This window comes from Microtus pennsylvanicus, chromosome X (genome assembly GCF_037038515.1).
Source record: "Microtus pennsylvanicus isolate mMicPen1 chromosome X, mMicPen1.hap1, whole genome shotgun sequence".
In the NCBI taxonomy this organism is placed as follows: Eukaryota; Metazoa; Chordata; class Mammalia; order Rodentia; family Cricetidae; genus Microtus; species Microtus pennsylvanicus.
The window spans coordinates 1,700,876-1,724,276 of record NC_134601.1 but is presented as its reverse complement, the minus strand read 5'-3'; the positions used below and the strand labels follow the sequence as shown (position 1 = coordinate 1,724,276).

At 43.7% G+C, this 23,401-nt stretch overlaps 1 protein-coding gene across 1 annotated transcript in view; it reads left to right on the top strand.

Annotated features, from left to right (window-relative positions):
• Nucleotides 1-21,537, top strand: part of Gpc3 (glypican 3) — a 355,431-nt gene extending 333,894 nt beyond the window's left edge. Inside the window, exon 8 of the mRNA XM_075958125.1 lies at nt 21,010-21,537. Within this exon, the coding sequence (XP_075814240.1) occupies nt 21,010-21,179 (170 nt within the window). The 3' untranslated portion in view covers nt 21,180-21,537. The remainder of the gene's footprint in view (nt 1-21,009) is intronic.
• Nucleotides 21,538-23,401: the final 1,864 nt, after the last annotated feature.

Genomic DNA, 23,401 nt, shown 5'->3' with positions numbered 1-23,401 from the left:
TGAGCTACATGAGATCCTGCACCTTAAAAAAATTAATTACAGTTAAAAATAAATTGTAGTCATTCTTATTTCCTTATTCAAAATTATTTCATGGCTCACATTTATCTGCTAAAGGCTTCTTGATTATAAACATCTTTTGGGTAGTGTACCCCATAACCCATTTTTAAAGGAGACACTCAACATCTACCGCGTTCACATTAATAAATGACATGTACATAGTGAAAATGACCTCACTAATGACACAGGGATCACGGTTGAGTTTAGAAGGCACAAGGTTGAAATTACCAAAGAGAACAGGGTCAGTTTAGTCAATCAGTTGAGCCGAACATGGAGGTTTACTGAGCATCTCATTTATGCCTAATTCTGTTAGGCACAAGGTTAGACTATGACAGCACTTACTGTTGGACTTTATACAGTGTGCACAGCAGTGAGCACAGATGTGGCAGCTTCTCCCAAGGTCTACCTTTACTTTTAACTTGTTGCTCAGGGAGGGGGTCAAGAGCGATCAGGAGGAGCATGGGCAGTGATTACTGAACATCCTCACTCTGTTATCCAGAGGTATGGAAGCTGGGAGAGTGTCTGCATCTCTGCCTAGCACCTTCTCTCCATGTGAACTCCCACAGTTTAATGAAAAGGATATAAAGCAACCATCTGCAACAACATATTTGTTTAAAAAGGAAACCCCAGCATGAAGACTTAGCAACTTTGAACTAGTTGAAAGAAGAGCATCTGCCTGATATTCTCATCGTGGTTATATTAATTGTTCATCTTCCATTCTTCTTATGGTTTGTGTTACTAGCATATTTGTATTGGTTCCACCAGAAATCTTGCAAAAAGAACCTGCAAATGGTTACTTTGGAGAGATTAAAATCTACACAGGAATTAAATCCCTTACATGCACAATTAAGAGCATATAGTCTTGAAGACCATCTTGAGGCTCTCACATCCATGTTGACTTTTCATGGGATGCTTACGTTAATTTATCTATTAGGTACCAAACACCATCCTAAATGCTGTCCCATATCCTCACAGCAATCTTAAATTTGTAGGTGAAGAAACTATGGTCCATAAAAACTATATGAATATCCACATCAGTATTGAGCACGTAATACTGACAGCTACATTTATCTGGTTCTGAGTCTAGCATTCTGCCATAATACCACCCACTCGTGTGTGTCTCATACACCTAGGGTATATACTGAGTCACAGGAAGGAAGCAGAGTCTGTGACTTGCTCATAAGCACCTATTGCCTCTTAAACTAAACACCTGGCCCTGTGGAAATGAGGCTCTGACTGCAATTGACGTAGGAGGGCAACATATTGAGAGAATTAGATGCTTAGTAATGCCAAACCAGTAAGCTTGCCCTGGTCAGCTACAAAACAGCACAAAGTCAACAAATCTCTCTTCTAGAAGATAAAGGGGAGCTGTAGTAGAAATGGCAAAAGCTTGAAATAAAGATACTTTGCCCTTCTTCAAAATTTGTTTTTAAAGACAGGATTTTATAAACCCCAGACTGGCCTTTGACTCACTATATAGCAAGGTTGACTTTAAATTTGTGATTTTCTTGCCTTTACCTACTTAAGTAATAAGGTTATAGGTGTGCATGCCCAAGGGCCTTTGTATATCAGGCAAGCCCTCTGTCAACAACTACATCCCCATTCTCTTACTTTGCAATGTTTTGTCCTCAGTAGGAATGAAACAAGACAATACTGGTAAAGTGGCTCAGAGTTTAAGAACACATATTTCTCTTGCAGAAGACCCAATTTCGGTTCCCAGCAAGCACAGTGGGTGTAATTCCAGGTTCGGGGCATGTGATACCTCTGACCTCCATGGCACATACCCAGACAGAAATGCACCGTATACATATACATTAAAATAATAAAATAAAATATTTAAAAACAAATACAAAAAGACCATCAGATTTCTTGGTGGTGACGGATCCCTGGCACCCCTGTGGATCTACTTTGCCCCAAAGGCTTTTGCTTGATGTCAGAGTTCTAGGTAATAAATGGATCCAAACCAAACTAACGGTGAGGAGTCACTCAAGGGTGGGCCTGAATTACACACTCGATCCTCACAGCCCTTTAAGGTTTGCAGCAATTTGAAATTGTGACTTTGGAACCTGTCATAATCCTAACATTTCTAGCATATTCGCTTCCTACTAATTCTAGATGCAGCTTTGAGGTTGGAAAAAGGGCCCAGTGAATAAGGTTAGATAGGGCCCAACTACTTTCCCACTGTGCCTTATTACCTCAAATATTTGTTAATGCCTGGGACTGTGGGCCTGAGGATTGAGGGAGGATTAAAATATAGAACAGTCTTGTCAGAAAATGAAGAGACTGGTAGACTGAACTGTCTCAAAATGAAAGAGCCAGAATTTGAACTTTCTTACTTCAAAATGTCACCGTGCCCATTAGTAATAAGGCTTTAAGCAGCAATAATTTGATGTCTATCATAAAAATCTAGGATTTAGCACTTTTAGTTACTTTAACTTAACAAAATACCATATTTCATGACTTCAGATTTAGCTGTTACTTAGAATCATCTCTTTTATTGGCTCCTTTGGACAGATTGTGATTCTGATTATTTTAACATTTTAAGATACTAACACAGCTACATTAGATTCTAATTCAATATGACCAGGTAGATACAAGCCTGTTGGATTGGTTTTCTTAAAAAAGAAAAGAAAAAAGTGGGGGTCTGGGAAGATACCTCAGTGTGTATTCATGGAGATCAGATGTGTGCCCAGAGACAAAGGGAAGAGGGTGCCAGGGTTTTGCCCTGCCAGTCAGGCTAGAAATATTGGTTTCAGTGAGCTCCAGATTCAGTGACAGACTGTCTCAAAATAAGATGGAAGCTAGGCGTGGTGACACACATCTTTAATTCCAGCACTAAGGAGGCAGGGAAATCTCTCAGAGTTCAAGGCCAGCCTGGTCTACAGAGCTGGTTCCAGGCCAGCCAGGGCTACATCATGAGACCCTGTCTCAAAAGAAGAAAAGAAAAGAGAGTAGAAGATAGAGAGTGTTAGAAGATATTCAGCATTGACCTCTAGTCAACATGCACACATGAGTACATATTGCTCGTACACGCTCACACACACGCTTGTGCACGCTCACACACAAAGGTGAATTCAATCTTCTTTCTGTCTTGGAGACAGAACATTGGTTAGCTTGCCTCTTTGTCCCAAAAGTAGACTTAAAACCCAGTTTCGCTTATTGGTTCCGAAACACATTTTAAATACATCTGAATAATTCTTTCCCAAGCCCTATTCTGAGAAGCAACATATTCCAGTTGGCCTTTTACTTTCTCCCTGTTCAGGACCCCTCCCTTCTCTTTGGTCCATCAGCCAGGATACAGAAAATGTCTCATTTCATTCCCGCTATAGTCCTGTAATGGAACTCTGTATTGTTAGTTTTCAAATTAGCAAACAGAAGCCCAGTTTTGAAGGGTGTGGTCACAGGTAGCACGTGATGTCAGATACGCAATCTTTCTCCTTGGGTCTGTTCCCTCAGATTCCTATTAGGAGTTTTGTGGTAGTGATTCCTATCGCTAAGTAACCCCCGTAAAAGCAAAATAAAACTATGTCAAAGATTGGAGACTGACTGAGAGGTGGGCAATCATTGATTCTTTTTTTGTTGTTGTTATTGTTTTTGGTCCTTTGCATGAAACCACTTCATGTATGCAAGGCTAATACTGTTTTGCTTTGCTTTTGATACAGCGTCTAATGCGACTTAGTTTGGCTTCCAATTCCTTGTGTAGCTGAGGCTGACTTTGAACTCCTAATATTTTTAAGTATTGGGGTTACAGGCAAACAGCACCACAACCAGGTTTTCATTCTTAATCTTAGCAAAAATCATCAGGAAAATTAGGAGACCTTAGTACCTCTAAAGAGAACAGAGTGAGTCTCCCTCCGTACTTTAATGTTGCTTGAAAAAACACTCGTGACACCTCTGCCTTTTATATTCCACATAAATATTCCAAGCTCCTCAAACATTTTGAAGGCACAATTTTCCATCTTTTTATTCCTCTAAAGTTAGAACAGAAGGCCTGTATGTGTCCGCATACACACGTTTTAGAACTGGGTGCTTCTTGCACTTTGGCTTGAAAACCTTTCATGTTATTTTGATTTAATAAATATTTTCATAATCGCCCAAATGGCGCAGTTCATGCTTTTGTCATCAAATAGAAAACTAATGTCCTCCAGGGGGGAAAAATGCAATTCTTCTGGCACCGTCCCAGAAATGGCCCAAAGACGATACTGGAAGCTTGGTTCCTAACATCTGTCCTGATAAGTTAGCAGGTGTTCAATGAAAACTACAGAGCTGCTTTTAATTCCTATTGAACCCGTTGCAAGTGTTCCAAGTTTTATCACTCATAATTAACATAAAGAAATTAATGTCTTAAGAGCCTCAATATTGGAAGCCCTATGAGTCCTGAGGATATTTAAAGGGAGACACAAGGTAAATAGGATGAAATTCTTAAGCAAGATTACTGATATGACAGGGCTAAAGAGCCTGGGAGTGTGTGAAAGTGCCTCTTTTCTTCCCTTTAATAAGTCCATTACTTGCACTGGGGCATATTTTAAGGTCCTTTTCATGCTGAATCTAGACTTGAGCATGCTTTGCATTTCAAGCTTTGTCTATCAATCAGTAGAAGCCAAAGGTATTTCTGCTTTCAAATAACAGGAGCGAGGAACAGCTAATCTCTTTTCATTCGGAGTTCCTTCCATTATTTTCCAGGGACAAAGTTTGTGTTGGCTACAAAACAGGCCATTCACAAGATCCAGGAGAAGGAATTTAGGTAAGAATGAAGAGAGATTGTAGGATGTATAAAGACTCCCTCTCCTGAGGCCATTAAGAAATTCCAAATTGGCACGGTTCTGAATAGTGACATTGCATTAGCCTTGCTAATTTCAGTAACTCAAGCTGATAGTCTCTCTTCACCGGGCTTTTGGTTGAAAGCAGCCCATCACTACAGTACCATCCCGTCCCCGGTGTGTTCCTCTGCTGAGGTGAGCTGGCATCTTAAAGCATGTGATCGAGGGGGGACTGTAACTGGCAGAAGGACCCCTCAGTCGGAAGCTCCTCGGCAAGCACTTCATGCCTTGCTTTCCTCAGCAAAGGCAGCCAGTCTTCACTTTTCTTTCGCTAAGTGGGAATGAGACTGCATTGACCCCTTTGATGATTTCTGTCTGGCTGCTTAATTGTGTTCCTTTCAATAACTGGGAAAAGCAAAGAAACCCTTCCTAGGTTGCCTTTTCATTTTATCTTTAATTAACAGATAATGAATATGTTTATAGGCTACAATGTGATGTTTTCCTGTATGTTTATAATGTGGAGTGACTGGATTTTTTTTTTAGTAATAGGATATTTGCTCTTCATTTTATAAGATGTACAAAGAAACTGACAGCCAATGGGATTAAAAAAAAACAAACAATTCAGGGGAAAGGAAACTTCTTTTTTAAAGGAGTCCACATTTAAAACACATTCTCCTAAATCTTTCACTTAACCGGCATCTCGCATCATGCTGGCAAAATGTACAAAGGGAAATATTCAGAGTGTCTCAAGCTATGAGCGGGGATGGGGGGGGATGGCCGAGGATTTAAAAGGGTTTAGGGTTTCATCTGAAGAACAGCTGCACCCTTCTGGGCTTGTAGTCTGATATACCAAATACCAACAAGCCAGGCAGTCCTTGGAAGAGGCCCCAGGCACAGTGATAGCAAGAGCCTTGGAGGACAAGGCCCAGAGGCAACGGAGGCCTTCTGCACAGTCCCAAAATTTTTGACTTTGCTTTCTTCTTAGTCAGTCAGTGACTACAGCAAAGTGTGAGAGCTTCTCCTGAATGCTTCAGCTCGTTAAACAATAAAGATTGAAAAACAGGTAAATAGCAAAAGAGGGGAAAGGAGCATATGAAAGCATGAGATCTTATGTTCCAGAATGTTCCTCAAGAAATATTTATAGTTAGCCCATATAAGCAGCATCTTGCTGAGTGTAGCGGTGAACAGTTGTTAATCCCAACACTGGGGAAGTTGAGGCAGAAGGATCATATCCAGAGACCCTGTCTCAAAGCACTGGTGCCAAAATAAAGGAACCATATGCCTGTTCAGGTTTACACATATTTCCAGCTCTTATGTCATTGTCATTTGGGAAGTAAGATAATTTACTTACAAGCAGAGCAGTATGGACCGTTGCTCAGGTTTCGCCGGGTTTTTCTTCTTAGACCGTCTGCAAACTCTGCTCTTGCTCAGGCTCCCAGGGCTCTCTGCGCATGCCTCTCTTGTGGCACTTAGCACACTCGAATTTAGAGGACAAGTTATTTGGGGACTCCAGTCATCTGCCTCACAAGATAGAGAATTCCAGAAGGCCAAGCCTGAGTTTTCTTCTGCTGTAGCACCTGGCACAATGCCCAGCTAATGACAAGGGCCTGGCTCCTGCTCACCACTGCCTCACCTCACACCTGCTCAAGGACAGCCTGGGCTACATATCCAGGGACCCTGGCTCAAGGCGCTAGTGCCAAAAATGAATCATACACACCGTCGCCTCTTGCTGGGTTGAGAGCTCCTTGAGGGTAGACACCATAGCTTACCAGTGTCCTCAGGGCCTGGTTGTCCGGTTCCTAGTACATCGAGAAACGTTCTTACCACTCAAGAAATGTTTAACAAATTAATTAAACATGTTTATCATACACTCGCCTGTTCATCTATGGCTGCTACACCCCCATCCACTTCAAGAGATGGCTAATGTTCACACACGTAAACATGTGTGTATGTGGACTCGGGTACTGTAGCAGAAATCACATCGTCACATCTATACGCCATACATGTTTGCCACGATTCTCCCTGCACAAAAAGACATGGCCAGGGTTGGAAACGGTTTTAGGGAACAGAGCTATGAGAGGAAAGAGAAAAGGCCATGAGGTAAAGAAGGCAGACAGAGAAAGAGTGACAGGTGAAGCCCACCTGTCGGAGGGCTCAGAACCCTCTACGCTACCTGCCTGACTGGGCATGAGAAAGAGGAAACCAAAAAAAAAAAAGCAAAATAAAAAGGAGGCCATTTCACCTTGGTCTTAGCCTTAATAGTAAGGAAAAAAGACTTGAGGATTACTTACCTTGTTGTTAGTCAGGGGAGGGGGGGTGCTTCATATTTCTCCCCGGGGTGACCTACACTGTAATCTGTCTCTCTAGCCCTCTGTCAAGACTTCTTGCATTTGTGAGGAAGTTATAGTGAGGACAGAGGTTCGATTTCCTTCCTCTAATCTCTTGTGGAGAAATGCAAACGACAACTAGAAATTGTTAGCCAACTGGAATTCTACGTGGCATAAAGAGAAGCGATTGGGACAAATCAATTGAAGAGAACAATCTTTATTTAAGGGGCCTGCATCTTTAATCACGGTAATCCCTTTGGTAAATTGCTTTTCCTGGTGGCATTGCATACTTAATTACAGCGTGCTCATTTTGATTTTCTCCTTACATGTTGTTTGCTATTTGTGCAGTTGTGGGTTTTCAGGCTGAGCAACAAACTAAGTACCAGCATTAAGCCCTCACCACCAAAACTCCCTGAAGGTCTCTAGATCACAATGTCGCCACTTTTGGAAGTAAATCAAAGGTCACCAGACAAATATATTTTCTTTCTTTCCTTTGTTTTGGGGGAGCGGGTGGTATTTTGAGACAGGGTTTCTCTGTGTAACAGCCCTAACTGTCCTGAAACTCGCTTTGTAAACCAGAATGGCCGCGAACTCACAGAAATCTGCCTGCCTCTGTCTCTCCTAAGTGCTGGGATTAAAGGCACACACCACCACTGCCCAGAAAATATATTTTCTTTATAGCACTTCCTCAGAAGACCCATTTTCTACCTTGTTAATGCTTTGAATCGTCTTCTCTACAAAGTATTTCTAACATCTTAAAATTGAGAAGATAAAAGAGATATTGGACATGGGTCCAAGCAATAGCCATGAAGGTAGTTTACACACTGAGATTTGATCCACCAACAATTTATATAGCTAGAGTCATGCCAGTGTGCTAATGAAAACATTCTGTTGTCTAGCCATATTCGGTAATAGGTGATTGTGACTCCCTGTTTATCTTCCACAGCAATTCTGCACAGCCAGATTTATTTTGTATCTTGAAATTGCAGCTTTTAAATGAATGATTAAGAGGTGTCTTTGTTTATTTGGTTTGGTTTGGTTTGGTTCTTTGAGAGGGAGGAAAGTCTTACTGTATTACCCAGGCTAGTATCAAAGTTACAACCTTCATTCATGTCTGAGCCTGCCACGTAACAGAAAATACAGTGATGTACACCGCTACGTCTGACTCTGGTATTTAAAAATATCTATTGAATTATGGTACTTATTATAAGATGATTTTCGTCCCAATTCCTTAACATTTTAATATTACCTTGATATCATATTCTATAATTGTCTTTTTTAGAAAGACATTAACTCCTCTTCTTGCATAATTCTATTTTCCAACCAGTCTGTCCTGCCTTCTGCTCTGTTGTCCTGCAACTTGACCATATTTGGCTGTCATTCCTATATGCCATGGTAAAACAGATCTCACAGACATACATCACATGCCAAAGGCGTATATCAAAGCATAGTTACTGAAGCTGCTTTTATATAGGAGAAGTCAGAAAGAACCTAAACGCCTAGCCATGGGAAATAGCTCATTATTATGTTCTCTCTATGGAATTCCTTGCAATGGTTCAAAAGAATGAGGTCATTCTACAAATATTAACACACAGATTTACAAGATGGTAGAATCTGAGTCCATGGATGCATATAAAACACACTTACCAGTAATCATCACTGGGAAGTTGTCAGAGGAAATGGTGAGATGGAGTGTGTGTGTATGTGTGCATGTGTGTCTAGACTGTGTATAGTTGGTATTGTTTGAATCTTTAATTTCAAGAATGTACTCATGGAAATCCCATGTGGAGGTATTTTTAAAAAATAAAAGAGAGGCTTAGAAGCTGGCTCAATGGGGAATGTGCATATTGCCCAAGCATGAAGACCCATGTCCTGAGAACCCACGTGAAACCAGACTGGGTAGTGTGGATCTGCATCTCAGTGTTACTCTGCAGAGATGGGAGGTGGAGACAGGAGAGTCCCTGGAATCTGGCTGGGACCAGCTAGATAGTCTAGATAGTCTTTCTAGACATACATCCTAAAGGATCAATCGCCCACCACAGGTATTTGTACATGTTGGGTAGCTGGGTAGGTAGCAATCCAGTGCTTTGGAGAGAGATAAAATGTGCTGCTACAATAGCCCAGAAGCAAACAATGGCAATCGAAAGGAAAAGGATTCTTCAAATATCGAGCGAAGAAACAGTACTTAGAGGAAGAGGGGATTAATTCAGTGGGGAAGATGAAGCGGAGACTGGAAGGTTTCTGACTTGGGCTACCTGGTGATGACTGAGGGGGGGAGGGGAAGAGGAGGACAGCAGTAAGGGAGGGAAATACCTCATTCCACTTGAGATATGCTAAGTCTGACTGCCTGCCAGCCATGCAGCTGGGAACAGCCAGTGATCTTAAAAATGTCCAGAAAGATGTCTGAGGTAAATCCAGATGTGGAAGTCCTCTGTTAGAGATAACTGGGGGAGGCGGGGGGAGCACCAGTGAACATATCGAGGAAGATGTACGGAGTGGCAACAGTGAAGGGCGGAGGAAGGGAAGACCCATCTTTAAGAACAGTGTGTATGTGGGGGGGTAAGTCCTGCAGGGGAATCAGAATGATCGGACGGGTAGGAGAGGAGCAGGACAGCAGCGGTGTCAGGAAGCAGGGCCCATGCCAAGTTTCAAAACAGGCAATGGCCAACAGTATTGAATGCTGCAAAGGGCTCAAGATGAAAAATTCAAGAGACGCCATCGAAGGATTAACTGTAACTGGTATGAGGGATTTACTGGACAGATGAAGGTGTTCTACAGTCGCACTCCGGTGACAGTGGCACACCTCAGTAAGTTCACTAAAACCCGCTGAACACTTGAAATTGACTCGAAATGGGTGGATTTCATGATGGGAAACGTTTACCTTCAGATTATTAATAATATAAACTGAAAGAGAAAGAATACGTTGAACTTTAGTTTGAGAAAAGCCATCTTTCCAAGGGGCAATTTTCCAGTATGATCTCTTCTTAGTGTGGGGAAAGCGCCGTAAAAGAAAGCCATAGGGCCTATGAGGTTCCTGGTGCCATGCTTTGATTGCTCTCCCGTTCCTATAGCAATACCAAGTTTGTGTGTTGATTTGGTTTTCCCCAAGCCATGAATATTAGCATCCTATGTCCCATCCTCTTATGGATAGTTACGGGTTGACTGCTGCATGTATTTCTACTTATTTTTGACACATAGTCCTGAATTCTTGAAAAGCAGCTACAAAGACACAGCTTTTACCTGGTTTCGTTATTGATGACTGAATTTTTGAGATTATAATTACATTATTTTGCCCCTTTTCCTATCCTCTCTCCAAGGCCTCCCATACATCCTTTCTTGCTTTTTTGCAAATTCATGGCCTCTGGGTTTTTTTTCTGTTTTAATGGGGACTCTTTATTGGCCATGCAATAACTGAAATTGTCTCTCAAGTGACCATCACTCATACCTTTCCCAGCCACATTTTGCTCTCGCCGACTTTGTTCTGAAGCCCACAGAGCTATTTGTGTGCAGACCATCTGGCTTTCTCGCCTCAGTTTACCTGCCTCTCCATTGGGTCCTTCCAGCTTAGGTTCTAAGCGTGGTCCTCGGAGGACTTTGCTCCAGCTAACGCCTCTTCTCTGCTTCCCATGTGCTGAGGGGTCGCTACCCTTGGGCCATTGCACTGAGCAGGGTGTCTACCACCTGGGAATCACAAATTATTCTTCTGGGAGATTCATCGTAAACAAGGCTTGAGTAGATTGTTCTATCGCCTCTTGCACAAAAGCGCCTCAGTGCTCAAAGGGGTGAGGGGAGACAGAGGATGACTGCAGTTTCTCAAAAAGCCACACCTGGGTGTGACAGTTCTCACTTACAGCCCCAGCAGTCAGAGGAGCGAGGCAGGTGAATCAGAGCCAGCTCGGAGCTGGCCCTGCACTATACTGTCTCAAAACCAAAACATTCTCAAAATAAAAATCGACCTTGCCTTTGCCTAAGGATATGGAAAAGAACGCTGTGGAAACAGGAGAGAAATATTTGGTCGAGAATGCTATGATTAGACCAGTGAGAAAAAAAATAATTGGATACAGGAAAGTTACTTTAGACAGCAATGGAAAAAGAAAAAGGAGTGAACTGAGAAACGGAACAGTGGGATGGGGATGAAAACACAGAACTTCCAGGTTAAGGTATTGTATGCATGTTTGTGCCAGCCTGCGATTGTATTTTACTGGCACTCATCCCGTGGACCTCTGCAGTGAGAAAGGGGTGCTGGCAGGTGTTACCGAGAGGATTGAAGTCCTGTGGCTTTGTCTGATCACAGCTAGGTGGTGGACATCATTAGCAAGGCTATACTTTGATGTTCCAGAGACAGGCATTGAGACTTCAATCACAGCAGCTCCTACTCTTGGGAATCAGTGGTGAAAGAAAGGATGGGGTATGGCCTAGGGGTGCAGAGATCATGAGGCAGGGACAGAGGCCAAAGGTATGGGGACACAGTCATCAAGGTCACAAGTAAGCAATGAGTGGAACCCACTCGCTAGAAAACCTGCTTCCTGCTCTGCCTGTCACGCACAATGTTGGCATGTGTCAGCTGCCTGCATAGCAAGGCATCAAGTTCCAGGCAACAAAAGCAAGTACAAAAATAATCTTTGTGGATTCCATCTACACTGAGTACAGTAAACCGTTGCTGTGCATCTTGAAAACGGGATACTGCTTAGCAGTGCCAAGGAATCGAAAGGCCCGGCTTTGAACCTTGCCTTTGCTTCCTGAGCTCCCCACCGTTGACCCTGCATTTGTGTTGTCTTCTGCATGGGTCAGTGGTAACTCCCCTGATGAAATCAGAAGTATCGGTCCCCTGAGGATGGGCATCTTGCAAGGAGATTGCCCCTCATCTCATACTCTCTATAGGCTGGGACTAGGTGTCCATTTGGGCATCCGCTCATTCAGGCAACAAGCATGTGCATGAGTTCTGTCTTAACCAAATCCTGCGTGGGAGCTATGGAGCACAGTAAAAATTATTTCTTACTTCCCCAAAGTCAGTCTAGTTGAGGAGGAGACCCTGGGAATGACTAACTCTGTTATGATGCAAACTGAAGTTTGTGCTATACTGGAAATGCAAAGCTATTGATATGGGCCAAGGCGAGAGGAGTAGGCTTCCTGAAAGATGTGCTGTGTATACGTTGAAACTTGGAAGATATATTTGTGGGTAGAAGAGATGGAGTGGAAAGAAAAATAAAACATCGAGAGCCGGGGAGAGAGGAGGAGCAAGAGAACATACAGACATCTCTAAGGAAAGAGCTTGACAAAAACCTCAAGTCCTTGGCATTTTCAACACTGCTAGGACTACCGTATATGATGCCTGGAAAAATACACAAGCAGTTTTCTAGTGAGGAAGCAGGGAAGCATGAGGCAGAGCCGCTGCTAAGGACCGAGGACTCTCGCCCATATGCAGTAGTGAGCCATCAAAGGCAGGAGAATATGCTCCCACGTGTGCTTTTAGGAATCGAATGATGTCTGATTTCTAGCTGCCACAAAATAGAACATTCTTTTCTGGACATCCCCCCCCTCAAAAAAAAACCCCACGGGGCTTTGGAGAGAAGCAGGTACAGTATAGAACTGGGTTGTTGAGGACTAGGTCAGTGGCCTGGACTGAAACAGAGGAGAAAGGACCAGCATCCAGACAGAGGGGACAGAGATCCCTGTGTGAGAATGAGCGCTCTCTGGCCATCCAGATCCACAGGATTTGCCGTGGGGTGCCCATAGGGGCCATAGGAGTCAAATCCCCCTTGAGCTGGAGTTACAAGTGGTTGTGAGCCACCTTATATAGGTGCTGGGAATCCAACTCCCGTTCACTGGAAGAGCAACATGTGCTCTTATCCACTGAGCCATCTCTCTAGTCTTATTGTTATACGTGGTGAACATACAGACAAGCAGGCACACACATAGTCATAAAATAAAAATCAATAAAACCCTTGCTGACAGTCTCCTGAGACAGTGATAGCAATAGCAGCAGTGGTGATACAGGAACGATGAATCTGAAAAGCCTCCCTTCGCTGTCCCTCAGCCCCGCCATTTCCTGTGAGACTAAGGGAAGTTTTCCTGTGCAGAAAAAGACTATGATGAGCTGATTCTTCTAGCGCTTTAGGCCGCCTCCAGAAAAGAACATGCACTGACCCGAGTGTAGTACCACTCCTAAAGATGGCGGTGCTAGTAATTCAGAGCGTACTGGGGGACGGCTAGCACCCACTCTTACACCCAAGTTTCCAGGGCAGACCTATTCTCATTTTAGGACTATGAGATGACTCATGACACACCCAAGTAAGTACAATAGTGGCCCAGGCTATGATTAAGATTACTTAATCAGACCATTTGCTATTTTCTAAAAGATGAAGTGATTTCTTCATTGATTCTTAACTGCCAAACAACCGTATAGCACAGTTAGTCTTTCAGACCCCTGGGAACAATTTTATATTGGAAAGCTAAGCAGCCTGAGCCATAGCTGAGGGCCAATAGCCTTCTTTCCTGACAAGGAAGTCACCATAGAAGAGCATGTATTGAGTCACCAATTGGAAATTGAGGGTCAGAATGTCACATATGGTAGCAGGTGATCCGAGTTGCCCAACAGTTCTTCGAAGACCTTTCCACTCTATGTGCATAAAAGCGCGCCATCAAATCTCTGACCCTGAGCATATGGAACCCAGTGTGAAGGGCTAGCCCAGTCAGAAATGTCTTATGAAGTTTTCACTGAGTTTGCACTGTACTCTTACTCGATCATACAGACTCACATGCTTTTTAAAATATTTTTCAGATTTATTAATGTATTTAGTGTGTGTGTGTGCGCGTGTGTGCATGTGTGTGTGTGCCTCGATGTATGTAGGTGCACAGTGTGCATACAGAAGCCCAAAGAGGCCTTAAGAGGGCATCAGTGTCACCCTGGAACTAGAGTTAGAGAGTGTTATAAGCGGCCATGTGTGTGCTGGTTACCAAACCCAGGTCCTCTGAAATAGCAACAAGCACTCCTAACCACTGAGCCATCTCTGCAGCCCCAGCCTTGAATGCTTTTCCATAAAGCAGTGTACTTTTGCTTTACTGCATCCCTGGGAAGTATGCCATGGTTTCTATGCCCATAGTCCAGTGCAGTGTAACCTACAGATATTCTTTCCCAGCTTGGAAAACGGGCCCATTATGAGACAGATTGTTCTTCCCGAATGGGGACCATTGACTGTGTTCTTTCAACACTATTCTTTTAATAGAAATAATCCTTAGTTGTAACTGAGGATGTTGCAGGCTGGAATTAGAAAAAAAAATGAAGTGGCGATTTGACTGCCTAGCCCTGTTCCTGGATTTTACTATCCGTTATCAAGCGGGCAAAATAAAGAACTCATTTATTTGTCAATAAGACATACTGTGAAATGTGTCTATTCTCGAAGGGGTCCCATTAGAAGAATTAAAACCCTAAGGCCAGAAGTATGCCTGTGTGCCCACATCTGAACTATGAAAAAGAAAACGCAGACCTCCAGAGAGCCTGACTTCGCTTGCTTCAGCTTTCAAGTCCAAGTACTCATAAAAGAGGTGGGGTTACTGTGGCAGGAAGGGGGCTTTTGTTGTGGTTCCGAAGACAAGGCAACCAAGATCTGTTTGGGAATCAGAAACCAATGGCAGAGCCCCAGGATGTCCATGTGAATGGGCAGCAAATTGAGCAGTGTTGCAATGAGTGCCGTTTCCTTGGAGATTGCCCCCAGTTTTATCCTCTGGGGTATGCCAGGCAATGTCCTGAGGTTTCACATACTCAAGTCTTAACTGTACGCAGTAAATGGAAAACACGGGGATGGATGGCAGTGTTGTTCTGTTGCTATATTAGGGCCAGATTGAAGCCATCTGCTGGAACAGGCTTGGCAAGGAAGAAACCCCCATGCTTGGCTTAGCAGTAGCATCCTCTTCCTTGCCATTTTTAATTTTAAGACAGCCTCTTCCGCCAAGGATCACCTTGAACTTCTGATCTTCCTGCTTCCACCTCCCCAGTGCTGATATGACCTGCATTATTGGCCACTGTGCCCAGTTTATACAGTGCTGAAGATTGAACCCAAGGCCTTGGACATTTGAGGCGAGCACTGTGACAATGGAGCATTGTACAGCTTAGCTGTAGCCTCCCCCCATGCCGTTTTGAGGGCAATCAGAGTGGCCGTATGCCATAAAAAAGAAAGCGAAGCTCCTACAGCAACTTCTCGATACCCGTTTACTCAGAGGATGAGCTTGTTGTGATATACTCAGGTCCTCAGAGGCTACAAAAAAGACCCAAGATGATCTCACTGGCTGCCGAATCCTCCTCCTTCGTGGCCTGCGCAGGCCCGCTTGGAGGACCCTCCCTCAGATCTGGCAACTTTTCTCCCAAAGCCTTATGGGCAGTGGCTCTGGTGAGGGTTAGAACCACCACCATGGGTTAGAAACAAAACCAAGGCAGTGCACCATGGATTTGTTTATTGCCAGGGTCTCTCACCCAAGATAGGAAGTCAAGAAACAAGAGAATTCAGTAGCCGATGACTGCTAGAGAAATATCCCAAGGGAAAGCACTGATTGGCCCTGCAGCATGGGGAGGATCTGTTGGAAAAGACCACCTTAGCTATTGTGAGGAAAGGGAGGGCTACAGCCTGCAGCAGACTATGCCCCTTTTCCCGGTCCCAAGAGTCTTAGAGCGAAATAAAACTCAAAGGAAGTGTGGGGGTCATCAGTTCAGCACCCTGATTTGCCAGATGGGCAACTGAAGCGCAGAAGGAAATGACTTGTCAGAGGTGAAGGAGGAAGGCTGGGACCAAGCCAGGCCTTGAATCTCCAGTTCCAGGCCCCTGGGGATGCTAAAGACTCCTTGGGGATCCCAGGAGGAGATTTTTTAATAACCAGGAATGGAGGGCTCTCCTCTTAGAGCTTTGCCCAGTGCAGAGGAGCTTTCCAACACAAACAACAGGCTGTCTCTAATGACTGACTGTTATTTTAAATGGATCATCTAATCTACAGCACAAAGGCCACGAAGGCGAAATGAGAGTCGGGGCTGATGTGTAATTAGTACAGATAGTTGGGTCTACCCCCTGGGCATAGTTAAACTGATTACAAATAGAAACAGACTTTTTGCCGTAGCTTGGGAAAAAAAAAAATCTCCTTGCTGGCCCAAAAGGTTCTCACAGAAGAATCCCTCCAAGATAGAAGCAATTTATGTCCCTTTCAAAATATACACGTAACAGTAACATGATGATAATGTAGTCTGGAAATCATTAAAAAATATGAGTGATTTCAAATAAAATCATTTGTGGTGTTATATATCTAGTTAATAGCAAAAAACGACTTATTTAATTTGGTATAGATTTAGTTTTTTTTTTTTTTTAGGTTTTTTTCCCCGTATGTGCTACTCACAGATCCCCAGCTTCTGTTCCCACAGGCTTTTTGCTTCCTCAGGACAAGATGTCTGTGTCTATCTGGCTTAGGGCTGTGTTTCACACTGATAAAACCGAGATCAGATTGTGTAGCGTCCTTTCTTAGAAACCCTCAGGCAGTCTTCCCTGCTGCCTTCACAACGCTTTTAACATTCCTAGCCCGCATACTTTGGCCCCAATTTGTCCTTCTTGCCTTATGGTTCACCACTGCTACATCCCCTTACACCATAGCAGCCCCTCGCTCCTATTGAAAATCCACTGCCTCAGTTCTTGGTCATTTTTCTTAAAGTGACCCATCTAGAAAAACCACTTCAGTGAACCCTACTGGAGTCGTCATCCTGCTTCTTGATGTAGATAGCCAAACTGGCTTGAGGAATCATCCCAGATACTTGTGTTTGAGGCTTTTATCTGTCCCCTTGGTAATTTGCCAATCCCTTTGTATGAGCTCTGTTTCCAGAGTGATGTCTACTAGGTTTGTCTACTTAGATGTCTTGGTTTGGGCTTCCTTGAAGGAGTAGCTAAATCTTTTCTCAGAATTCTGCTTACTCCTTGGGACATCACGCATAGCCTAGCCTTGTTGGCTGGATGAAACTGGATTCTATTTTCTCCATCTAGAAATGTCCCAATTTATCTTTAACCAAAATCCTATTATCCCTGTCTCCCACAATACTCTCTCATTGTTCTTGGCTCCCTCCTTAGCACTAATCCTCATTGTGTTGGCCCTGGCCTAGAGTGTGGCTTTGCTAGGCTTCCGGACAGTAACTTAACAGGCAGGGGACTGAGGGACTGAGTGATAGACTTCTGAATGGAGAGCCTCAGGCAGTCGCTAGCCATAACTTAGATAAGAAGATACTGAGAGGCCATTTGGTGGCCTAGATTTGTGCCTGGGATCTAATCGCCTTAACTGTCATTAATCATTTCTTGGGAAACAAAACTGATAATCTCCATGTCAGATCCCCAAATCAAGAAATCTGCACTATGCTACAAAGCATACCAAGGTTTCTTAATCGAGTATGTGCGAACTTGAGGTAGAAACAATGGTTTTTTTTTCCATGCTTTAGAAGTTCCCTTTTATAATATACATTCAGTAATTGAGGTTTGGGTTTTTGTAATGGGAATCTAGTACTACTCAGCCCTGTAGCGTGTCCGTTATGCAGAATTGTTCAAGAAGGAGTATGATGCGTCTGGAGAGATGGCTCAGCAGTTAAGAGTGCACTGACTGCTCTTCTGGAGGAGCGGGGTTCAGTTCCCAGCCCCCACATGACATCTAACAACTGTCACTGTCGGAAACTCCAAGATCTGACACCCTCACACAGACATACGTGCAGGCAAAACACCAATGCACATAAAATGAAAATAAATTATTTTTTAAAACCGGGAGGCAGAGGCAGGTGAATCTCTGTGAGTCTGAGGCCAACCTGGTCTACAAAGCAAGTTGTAGGACAGCCAAGGCTATTACAAAAAGAAGTCCCCTCTCTCTCTCTCCCTCTCTCCCTGCCTCTCTCTCTCCCTCTCCATCACACACACACACAAACACACACACAAAACCTTTTAAAGAAGCAGCACCATGGCTTCATAAGAGGTTCCTGGTCAGAGCATGGATTCAGATACTACAGCTATTGGTTACCAACAGAGGAAATATAGGCCAAAAGCACTACTCTGAACTTGAGTTTCCTCGCTTGTAAAATGGGAGTTTCAATACCTACTTTAAAAGGTTGTGGGGAAAGTTAAAGTCAATGAGATAGTATATGTAAATAATATAGCACATTGTTTGGTAAGCATGAGCATTCGGTAACTTAAATAGAGGTCATTGTTACCATTTCCAAGTATAAGATCCAAGGAAAATGATTAGCAGGCTGAGAACATGCTTGCTGCCTAAGATTGAGTTCCATCCTCAGAACCCAAATGAACAAAAGAAGCTACTCCTGAGAGTTGCTTGCTGACTTCCCTCTATGCGTCTCCACTCACACACATCACACGCACTAACTAAAAAATAAGTGTAAAGTAAAACTTGCATGAAAGGGACTCAAAACTACTGGATTGGGCCGAAGTGCCGCACCTGCTGTAGTGGCTCCAACCATCAAGACTGTTTAGTGTTAGCGGATTATTTGAAGAGCTAAACTAATAGAGGAGGAGCAAAGTGGGAACATTAATAGATATTGTTTCATCTTAATGTTGGGCAAGAGCATCATCCAGAGAAGAATGTGAAAGCAATGCTAAGAGCCCTCTCATTCGGGTCAACCCTAAAAATACCCCTCTCGCTTAAGTGGAGAAGCTGCCGTGGGACTCCAGGCTTGGCTTTCAAGAGATCAGTCATATGTGCTCTCTGCTTCAGTGAAAGGCGATCATGACCTAAGCCTGTGCTAGCCTTGCCAAGTGACAGCTGACTCCAGCCACCTTGTGCACCCCACATGGTTCACCTTTCAGAAAAAGAGGTCTGGTCTTCAAGTAGAGTGTTGCTCTTTGACCCCCCCCTTTTATTTTCTCTGTATGGATGTACTGAGGGGGATCTGGATGACAGCCTGCTAAATCACTTTCCCTGAGTGACAGAGTTCCCCCCAAAAAACAAGATTGGAATTACCATCAGCACTCAAGCAAAAGAAACTTGCTTCAGTTTTCCAGGAGTTGGGTAGAATCAGATTTATACATATTTAAAGCTAGGTCATCTTCTTCTTCAGATGCAATGGCAGAGAACTATAATAAATTACAAAATCAAAACTACTTTGTTTTGGTTAATATAAGCTGGTGGTTTGATATAGTACATATCATTCAAATTAATAGGAAAAATATCAATAGCTATCACACTAAAAGACAGCAAATATAAACTATTATTGCCCATCGAGAAATATAATTAGTAAGCCAAAGCACAGAAAAACTTGATCTACACTGATGAGCAAATATATGCAAATTAAAGAAACCTTGAGGTAAAATGTCTTGTTTCTTCAGATTAGACACATCAAAACTGGCTCTCCCATCATCCCTGGTATACATTGCAATAGCCTTTTCGGAAAGTGGGGTCACAGCCTGTGAAATCAGAGCCACTGGCTTTGATCTCCTTGATTTTGCTTCCTGTACTAACCCATGCCTGCCCCAGAGCTACCCTGGTCTTGGACCCAGTTCTGCGTATATTTGGGGCCAGTTGAGTCCACACACTTGCTTCCTGGGACTTACTGAGGTTTTTCATGGCCTGTAATGGGAGCTCTTCCTTCCTCTCCTTGCCTTCATTCAGTAGAATCCCAGCCATTTCCTCTGAGCCTCTCAGTGCCCCAAAAGGGATCTTTGTGGCCCCTGGCTATGGGACAGTTGGCTGGTGGGTGAGTCGCTCCCATCACCTTCAGAAAATACTGAAATAGAAATATTAGCCACAGAGTCAAGGAAAATGAGGGAGTGGACTGGATCTGAAGACGCTAACGTGCAAGAAACCTTGGGCTGGTGATCTTGAACTTCACATAGAAACCTCTGTCTCTTTAGCTTTGCCTCATAGAGGACGTTTAGGCCAAATCAAAGGCATCCTGTTTCTTTCCAGAATCATGTACCTGTCTTATACATAACAGGCAAAGAATGGGAAACTCGTCTCCATTAGCATCTCCTAAACCTTAATTCACTTGGCATCAAATTTTATCTGATGTTTTCAGGCACGTCCAGCCAGAAGCCTCATATACCTGAAGATCAATGCAGCCCGACACAAAATCATAAACTTATTTAAAACATTTGAAGAGTTTGGGGTGGCTTTTTTTGGAAGGGGGTAACTTGATTGAGGGTCTCAAGTGTGAACTTTGTAGGTGACAGTATTGTGTCACAGCATCCAAAGGTTGGATGGACATGCTTGCTCAATGCATGTGACTTTTCGGTGAGGTTTTATTGCTTTTATGGGAGAGGAAACTGTATAAAAGAGAAAATATTAGGGAAAATAAAACAACTTTCAACAGCAATTTACCCTGTCCTTCAACACTAACTCACCAAATTTCCTGGGCTAAGAGCATCAGTAGGCTATATGGAGCTAAGGGAAAGAACATTACATCCCCAGCCTCTCCCCCTTCCCTTCGCTAACACACAAGGACAGAGATGTTCACCCACACAGCACATGTTGATGTAAGTTCTGATGAAAATGACCTTCAATTCAACGGTACAGATCAGCCTGGGGGATGTTGCAAAGGGCCAGCAAACACCCTGCTGTGTTGGTGGAGCCAAAGCCCAGGGGGAAGGGCTGACTGACTCACGCCCCTCTGCTGCACTCTCTGCTGAAGGACACGTCTGGCACCTCCTTGCAGGCCACACCCTCCAAACAGCACCTTCTCCTTCCTGCCTCTGGAAGCTCTCCCTTCCCAAACCAAAGAAAAATCCCGGTGGGAACTTCTCACGAGTCCAGACAGGGGCGGGGCGGGCGGGGCGGGGCGTGGCTGGGAATGGTGTAGACCTGGTGGCATTTGTAATCCTGCAATTCAAATTCTCCTTGTCTTTTGACAGAGCTGGCGTATGATCTGGATGTGGACGATACTCCAGGGAACAAGGACCATGTAGATCAGAAGGACAACGAGATTATCACCTCTCACAGCGTGGGGAATATGCTGTCCCCACTGAAAATTCTGATCAGCGTGGCCGTTTACGCGGCATCGTTTTTTTTCCTGGTGCACTGACTTGCCAGTTGCCCAGTGCCTGTGCTGCCCTGCAGCAGCACCCTGTGGTCCTCCTATATAAAGGGAGCCACCTTCTTTTTTTTTTCTATTTTTTTTTTTGTCTTCTGTGCCTCCTCCCGCCATTAAGTAGGAGATTGACCGTGTGTTATGTTTTCAAAAATCAAATGGCATCTTTATGAGGAAGGTAAATTTTAGTGGTAGGATAGATTGTCTTTTTGAAAAGAAAAAAAAACCTTCAAGTTGTGCCAAATTATTTTCTTACATTTGACTGCTAGAACATGGTTGTCATGTTTCCCTCTTCTCTCTTTCTCTGCATGGATTTCTTTGAAAAAAAAAATAAATAAACGTTCAAATAAAATGACATTGGGTCCTTTTTATAAAAGAGTCTCCTCCCTTCACCCAAACTTTTTCTGTCATCTTGCTTTCTAGTCAGTGTAATCTCACTAGAATCCAAAAGGTCCTTAGACCGTCTGGGCGAGCACCAAGGCTAACCTCAAGCATTAAATCACCCATTCTCAGCACGCATCAATCGCGTGCTCAGTCTCCACTGAGAAGCCTTAGGCTGGGTTGTCCTATCTGTGAGACAAAAGGTGGCTCAAAAGAGGTCCACTGTGGCCTCTCTTTGCAGATTTCCCTTCTGGACTGAAGAGACACCTCTGTTGGTAGTGCGCTTGCGTTAAAAGCATGAGGACTTGAGTTCAATCCCCAGAACTCACGTGCAGAGAGCAAGATGTGGTGGCGTGTGCTTGCGATCTCGGCTCTGTGGGAGCAGAGACAGGCAGAACCCTGGGCCTGCTAGGCAGTCACCCTAAACTGCTCAATGAGCTCCAGGCCAGTGAGAAATGCAGTCTCAAAAGGCAAGGTATAAAATACTGAGGAGCCTAAAGCTCCCCTCTGGCCTTCACATGCATCAGCACACGCGCACACACACCAGCATGCATATATATGTACACACACAAATTTCAAATAGAAAAGATTCTGCATAGGCTACATACGAACACTAAAACCAATATCCCCCTTCTCTAAGCTTGAGAGGTGAACCCAAGTAGTGCAAACAAAGAATTCCCTCAGCTCTCTCCTGTCGTCTTAGGCTCGTTCTCGGCCATGTCTCTCTTCAAGGACTGCAGCGTGGCAGGGTAACAGATGTCCTGGGTCACATTGTAAAAGCTGTGATCAGCAAGCCTCTGATTTACTAGCAGCTTCTCGAACCCTCCACCTCAGTTGGCTTCTCCAACGTACACTTCAACCTTGATTTTGTGAAGCTATTGAGTGACTAGTAAGGCAGCAGATTCTAGAGAGTGCCATAGCCCTTGATACCTGCCTTTGCCCTCACACTGATTCTAACGCTGACCTTCTGGGTGTCACAGGTCCGGGATTTTGACTTCATTCCATTCCGTGCACATCCAGCGTCTCAAACACTTGTGGCGGTTGCCATTTTACTTAGATTGTCTTCCTACTGCGGAGGAGCTTCAGGAATAAGCGATTTGCCATTTTCCTCATGTATGCAATGCTCTGTAGACCTGGCCTTCCCACCAGGTAATGTCAATACAGAGAGCCACGGTGAGGTGCGGGGAGAAGATGGTCAACCCTCTTTGAAGCCAGGGAATGGTCCCCTACAGAAGCTCCAGCTTCAGTCCAATAGTAGGAGGTCGCCACAGGGGAAGTAGAAGGTACAGTTTATCACAGCTTAGCATCCCTTGTACCTCCCCTCCCCTGCTGTCACTAATACTCTTTTGTTGGCCTCCTGAGGACCATAACTTTCCAATATTCCACTGCGGTTTTTTTGTGGGTTTTTTTTTTTTTTTGGCAGAAATGCCTACAAATACAAAGTGGAAATTTAGGACTTATCAAGTTTAGTTTTTTTGTTCTGTTGTTGGTTTTAGTTTTATTTCCTAACATAACTTACATGATTCATAGTGGTTGGTGAGACACAAAAAGCAAAAACACTATCTTTGTTTTGAAGATAGAAGATGAGGCTATTCTTGTTTCTAAATTTGAATGAGGTTTGTAAAGACCCTTTGGTCTTGGATTTATGAAAACCAAATCCTGAGAAGGTTCATTCCTTACACTTAGAGCCTGATTTGCTAGCAATGCCAGACCAGAAGAAGGCCTTAAACCCAGTTACCATCTACAAACTTCTTGTCATTCCACAGAAAGGGCTCCTCTTAATGTGGCTAATAATAATAAGTGACTGAGAAACCACATTTTGCTCCCACAAGAAT